This window comes from Austrofundulus limnaeus, unplaced genomic scaffold, assembly GCF_001266775.1.
Source record: "Austrofundulus limnaeus strain Quisiro unplaced genomic scaffold, Austrofundulus_limnaeus-1.0 Scaffold2, whole genome shotgun sequence".
Lineage (NCBI taxonomy): Eukaryota > Metazoa > Chordata > Actinopteri > Cyprinodontiformes > Rivulidae > Austrofundulus > Austrofundulus limnaeus.
In genome coordinates, this window is record NW_013952404.1 from 7,402,186 (window position 1) to 7,409,338 (window position 7,153).

At 38.4% G+C, this 7,153-nt stretch overlaps 1 protein-coding gene across 3 annotated transcripts in view; it reads right to left on the minus strand.

Annotated features, from left to right (window-relative positions):
* Positions 1 to 7,153, minus strand: part of evla (Enah/Vasp-like a) — a 42,568-nt gene that overhangs the window by 26,904 nt on the left and 8,511 nt on the right. The window contains exon 1 of one of the 3 annotated variants that reach the window (XM_014013969.1): positions 6,721 to 7,122. The exons of the other annotated variants lie outside the window; for them this stretch is intronic. Coding sequence (XP_013869423.1) covers positions 6,721 to 6,809 — 89 coding nt within the window. The 5' untranslated portion in view covers positions 6,810 to 7,122. Of the gene's footprint in view, positions 1 to 6,720; positions 7,123 to 7,153 lie in introns of those variants that run through there. 3 annotated transcript variants of the gene reach the window in all.

Below are 7,153 nucleotides of genomic sequence, written 5' to 3' on the forward strand. Positions count from 1 at the left end.
CTTTGTTAAACATTCTTTTAAAAATGAAAGTTTATTGATTTATTACACTAACACATTATGCTTTTATAATTATTAGTTGTAAAACGGTCACCAGGCAATATTATTGCTTATCGCAATAAATTTTGAGACAATTAATCGCCCAGCAAAATTTGTTATCGTGACAGGCCTAGTATATACTGTATATACTGTGTATGTCTATATGTATCGTTAGCTTCCATGCTAATAGTATTTGCTTGGGTGCTAACGTCATGTATAAGTACAGTATTTTACAAATATAGGTGGCTATTAGCTCAGGAGCTAACACCATTACCAGGTACAAATTAGCTCAAGAGCTAGTGTGAAGGCTAAAAAGCTAAAGCTGAGGGAGCCTTCCATGTAGCAGCTCTGTTTTCCTCCATCCACATTTCTAGTCCCAAGCTGAATCATTTCTACATTCTCCTCTCTGTCAACGCTCTCTGCTTTCATTTAGAGGAGCTGAACGTCAGACAAAATGATCCTTTAAACTGGATAGAGCTCTCACCAGAGCACATATAACCGTCATTTATCCAGAACGCTTTGGGAAATAAATATAACGGTGACATCCATGTGACCATATATTTTTTCAATTTATGAAAACTAAACTGTTTTTACAGTCTTGCATTCACAGATGAAGTAAATGTTTATTATAATATGTATAGTGTTACAACAAGTCTGAAATCACTTTAGAACAAAACACAAATAAACGTAGTTTAACAGGATGCAACAGTGACTTTTCTTTAACACCTTCCTAATCATTTCACAATAAATCCCTCTAAATCATTTTGTCAACTGTCACATAACTGAGCCACCCAGAAGGTAATCTGCACGGTGACAGTTTAATTCATTGAACCACTCAGCTTAACGTCGTACTAATTACCTACTTTAAGAAAAAAAAAAAACCTGAACAGTAACTTTCTGTGCAACGCGAGTCGGCTGACAGGAATCACCCAGAGAGGCTTCCATGTGCAGCAGCAGGGATAATTACACTGTTTTATGTGTCCCTGGTTGGTGCTGCAGCTAACAGAGACATAAAATCAGCATGAAGGAGGGTTCAGATCCAGAACAATGTTTGGTAAATAAACAGTGGACGAGGTTTTTATCACAGCAGAAGAGTCAAGGTCATAGCTGCCATGTTGGATGATTTATTTCAGTTTTGACAGATGTGAAACCGAAAGTGACCAAAGCATTAAACTGAAGACTGATTCAGTTAGAACACATGGGTCTAGTTATCTGTCTGTGATTACTGGGTTCACCACCAGGATCCAAGCCTCAAAGGTTTAATGTAAATTTTGGGGCAAAGCCGCCGCCTCGTATGGCCTGGTTGGAGGTGTGTACGTTTAATTACAGTTAAAGGGTTTGGGTGGGTTTCAGATGCCTGACAGCCTGAATTAAAGACAGAGATCACTACCTCGCTGCCCGCTTTAAATCTAAATTAACCAGGACTTAACTCCTGTTCCAGACCTCTAATCTGCTGCACGAGGGAAAGTACCGCTCACGGGCCCGGGTGGTGAGCGCAGGCCCCCACGCCGCGAACTAAAAACAGCACGAGCCAGCTTTATTAGCAAGAAGCACGTGTTGAAGCCAGGTCGTCTGCGAGCGATGTTAGCTGGGTAAAACAGAAATAGATAACTGCAGGAGGATGCTGCACGTTCGCTAACATGTTCACCCAAAATCAGTCAGTTTTTTTTTAAATTAAAAAAAATGTAACAGTTTGACTAAAATGTTTTTATCATAATACTAAAGAAGAGAATGTGAAATAATAAAAATCGCTTCAATAAAAACAAGGTAGTAACTGTCTGGAGTGTTTTATTTCTCACGTGTCCTGATGTCAGATGAACAAAAATAATTTTAGCTGGTAAAACGAGCTCCACTCTGCAGCAGGAAAAAATAGCCCTGGTTGAATATTTTCTCCTGTCTGAGAGGCCACAGTCGTCCCTGACTGACTTCACTGCCACAACTCTGCTCCAAATCTACAAAATTTAGTGCATCGTTTTGTTGTCTTTGTTCTTCAGTGGGAGAATGCTGAGTCAGCATTGTTGTTTTCATGTAGTAGGCTATTCCTTCTGTATACGTTTGTGCTTTATTAGCCAATTATATATCAAAACATGTATTTAGGTTTTTGTTGATGTTATTTTGTTTATATTTACCTTTCTTTTAAAATATTTTCATCATAGAAATATGTCAAGATCTCTTCAGTTTCTTTAAAAACTTGATTCTTATAAAAAATAGCTTCATAAAACTCGCTAAAATTTTGTTATTATTTAGCTTTTGGCTTGCTTTTTGATACTTCAGCTTCTAGCTAACATTTTGCTGCTTTTATGTAACTTTTTGTAAAGACTTTTGTCATTTAGCTAGTAGCTTTTGCTACTTTAAGCTAGCCTAAGTTTAGCTTCTAGCTACACTTTTAGCTTCTTTTGTCTTTTAGTGTTTTTTCAGTTTTAAATTTGAGAACAACTCTTCTCCAGCTTCTTCAACAAATTTCAGACAAGTCGTTCAGCACTTGTGTTTTCACAGAAAATGTCATTTTCATATTTTTCTCTTTAATTAAAGATAATGAATGGGGGAATTAGTCAAACAGCTATAAGTTTACTTTCGGCTTCTTTAATGCCACTCCACTCTTCTCCTCACTCTACAGCACATTTGGACTCATGAGATGTCAGAGACTTTGTTACATGATAAACAGGTTTAACACCTCTGCAGCATTATTATAATTAACCTGACAAATATATTAATCATCTGAGCCCCTCAGTTTAAAAGAGAAACAGAACGGGGCTGCTGTATTTTCACTTATAATCTGATTAAAACAGAAAGTTTGATATCTTTCAGAGCTCTGAGTGAATGACTCTCAGTTACCAGCACCCCAAACGTTAGGTTAATATCTGTAAAACCAACTGAATTATCTATGACTCAACCAAAACTCAACGACTACATCAGACTGATTAAAGGTTTGATGGGGACGACTAAAGGCCCTGTCACACTATGACATTTTAGACAATTTATACCAACAAAAGGTTTTTAATGTCTAAATTACTAATAAAAGTTATATATTTGATCAATTTGTTAGTATTACAGTATGCACATGCCCAAAAGAGATTTCCAGTTAATTGTTTAAATTCCGTAGAGGTCTTTAAAAAGTTTCATAAATTGGCACAAGCTGTTAAAAACATTATAGTGTGACAGGACCAACAACGTGGTTGGTTGCTTGTTATTGACACAGTTCTGATCCTGCTTGGGCAGCAGGAGTCATGTGGTCAGTGCCGCCATCTTGTAATCCTGAAGTTTCACTCAAGCGTTTAGCTAACCATTTCACCATTAATGCCAGCCTAACTCCATTGTGAATGATCGCCAAACTGTGTTTTTTTTTTATTATTGAACTTACGCCATATTTTTCTCTCCCGCGTTCATTATGTTTTTGTGTATTATTGTATACTTTGCCCTGCACTGACCTTGTATTTGAGTTACAATTTTAGAAATTCATTCTTGATTTGATGTTTCAATTTTCGTTGCTTATGTGTAATTATGTTTTTCTGTTTCATTTTATTCTTTCCACCATTTTTATACTGTTAATGATTGTACAGCACCTTGTGAATATATTTCTGTGAAAGGCGCTTTATAAATAAAACTTTACTTACTTACTTACTTACTTACTAAGTTATGGGTTCAAAGCCCAGGTTGTGTCTGGTTTGGGACAATTACCACATATTTCAAGTAAGGACGCACGACATATCGGCATTAATGTCAGAATGTGCATTAATGTGGCATTGTATATTAGTAGCCTATTGGTCATGTTTTACAATATTGTATCGGTCCAATAAGTAAAACTGGGCTGATATTAATGTCCGATACTGATTTCCCACTTTTTAACTTTGTGTTTGTTTTGGGAGGGGAGATGGTTGGTCGAGTGGTTTCTGTTTGATCATGATAGTATCAGTGACGCTGCACAGCCAGGAATAACTGAAGCAGAGAGCCATGTCAGCGGTCTGGTCATTTTTTTTACGGTATCACAAAAAGCAAGTGTATTTGTGTGTATATGTATACAAATAATTTGTGTGTTTGTGTAATATAGGTAAATATCGGTTATCGGCCATAACACCAATATTACTACAAATATCGGCTGAAATTTTTATATCGGTGCATCCCTACTCTCAAGTTCATTTGCTGTGGCGACCCTTGCAGAGCCAAGGACCAGMTTTATGTAACAACCACCGTTTGTCTGCAGCTTTACGCTGAAGTCTCTGGTTATTTACAGTAAACAGTACACAGGTGGATATTCTCCACAATTCAACCACCTGCAGATACACACCACTTCATTTCCTGCCATTTGTTCTCATTCTGCTGTATTTCTACTCTAAACACGATCACAAACTAAACTTTGTAGATTCTTTCCAGTCATCTGGAGACACAGTCTGCTGGTAATCTCACCAGAATAATAAAGATTTACGCAACTTTTTAACCTCCTGAACAAGTTCAAATTAGAGCTGGGCGATATGATCAAAATTTTATATCACGGTATTTTCAACATTTTCACCGGTTTCACGGTATTTGACGGTATTTTTCTTTTCATCAAAGCTCAGCTGATAATAAAATGTACAAACCCTGCTTACTGACTTTTTTTTCTTTTACTGTACCTCTGTCTGTGTCACTGTTTCCCTCCTCTGTGTCTGTTCTTCTCTGACTGGTGGTTGCAGACAGTAGTCACGCATTTTGGTCCAGTCGTGAAGGAGGAGGGTTAAGAAAAGATTATGATCGGGTTTATTGTTTTATGTTATTTATTAAAGCTTATCAGCACGACTCACCTTGCACACCAGTCAATTCTAACTCCGCTACGAACTACTTCCTGCAGGCTTTTCACAATAGAACCACGTTAAGTCTCCATCAGCATAACGTCTCCATATTAACTAACCGCGTTAAATCTAACTGTGCACGTCACTGAAGAGGTGTTTACTACATTCAGCGACGGCGAAAACGGGATGTTTTTTAAGCGTCAGTCAATATAAGCAGCTGAATCGCCATCCGCGGCTGCAACTAGCTGCTCCAAACATTAGCATGCTAACGCACATAGCGGTGCAGCAAGGAAAAATGTCCTCCGGGAAACAACAGTTCAATGGCGGCCGCGACGAAATGTTCCGCTATTTAAACCGGAATGTCCGGTATTCAAAAAATCCATAACATAACAAAAATAAAAACCGGTATTCGGTACAAAACGGTATACTGCCCAGCACTAGTTCAAATGATAGCTAAGATTCAGAAGAGGATCGTATGATCTGCTGCAGTGACAAACAACGCCGAAACATCCTGCTGAGGTTTTCTAAACTCTTAATTTCTCCTACATACAAACTAAGCTAAGCTAAGCTCCAAAAGATTGAAGGAGACTGGGCGTAATCTGTGCTTTTAATTGTTTCAATTCAAAACGCACTAATGTGGTCTGAGCTGAATGTTGTGTGCAAAAAAAAAAACAGATTTAACACCTGATTCTGATACTGAATTTGTAGTAGAAAGTAAATATTAGGGTTGGGCATAATCGTATCGTGTGCAATTAATCGTCAGAAAAACATTAATCAATTATTTTTTGGGACTTGATGATTAATATGATTAATGCCACCAGGCAGACTGACTGGGGCTTACCCTGGTCAGTCTGCTTGGTGCTCCTCTCCGCTTCAAATAGGACGAACATTAAAAATAAAGTTCTGTAATTTATTTATCTATCAACACAATTTAAAATATGATGTATATCCTGAAATCTGTAATTTTCACACAATTTTGAATTTTTTTTTTTTACAAAGACCAAATCTTTCCCACTAAATTGGTCATCACTACGAAATAAGGGTGTCCAGGGACACCAGGGGATTAATCGTCAAATTAATCGTTATCGGCTAAATACCACAATTAATCGTGATTAATTTTTTTGCCAATATTGCCCAACCCTAGTAAATATTTTCGTTTTTTACCTTTTAATATCCCAGCAGGTCATTATTCAGGTAGGAACAGTGAACACAAACTGATTCTACGCTCTTATTTTGTGAAAAGAAAGCATCCTGAAAATCCTCCTCTGAAGCAGCAGCAGCAGCAGCAGCAGCAGCAGCAGCAGCAGCAGCAGCAGCAGCAGCAGCAGCAGCAGCGACCTCTTTCCCTCCATTTCTTCCATCTAGAGTAGTGGAGGGGGATAAAGAGGGGCCTGAAAGGCTGCTGTCTCAGCCGGAAGCCATACTGTGTTTAATACATGTGTGAATTAAAGATGTATGAGGGGCCTGCTCAGAATAACGGAGGAGCTCAGAGCGGAGTCACACAGAGAGGCTGAATCTCTCTGGATTTACAGGAAACGATGAAATCYGCCCTAGAATTAAAAACCTCATCCGGAAGATCTGAGTTAAAACTGCTGACAAGTCCGTTTTGGTTCTACAATAAAAACGCTCTGTTTGTGTGCGATTAAATCAAATTACTCAAAGCAACTAATCCTAAACAACCTCCATTCTGCTTCTATGTAGCCATTTGTTCAAGGCAGATTAAGATTACAGATTTAGCTCTGATTAAAACACAGAAGAGAAAGGTTTGTCCATCTGCGCTCCCGAAACATGGCAGCCATTTTTCTTTTTTAGTACAATCGTATCGAAACAACGAATTTCAGGTGGCGTGACATTTTCCTTCAATAATTGGTGACATTTACAGACGGAGCTCAGTGGAGTCGGATGTGTTGGCACAAACCTGGCAGTGATGTGGCTGTAAAATAGTCCCGAGTCACTGACGCTCTGAGGAAGGCAGTAACGCAGCGCCTGAACACGATGGATGTCCATTTTAGTCAACAGTCGGAGACAAATACTCCCTTCAGCTCAGATCCATCACCCTAAAWCTGTTAGACATGAAGAGCTGAGCAAATAACAACCAGGAGTTRGAATGTTCAGTTCAAAGGATTAAAAAAATATGTAAAATCCATTTAAAAATAGATAAAAGCATCCTTTAGTTGTGAATTCTTGTGTTTGCAACAAGAAAAATAATCCGTCCTTTCAGCAACAAAGAGGTGACTGACAGACGGACAGAGATGAAGTCATTGACCGGCCAGTTGTTGGATTAGATCACAGAGGTGTGTGTGTGTGTGTGTGTGTGTGTGTGTGTGTGTGTGTGTGTGTGTGTGTGTGTG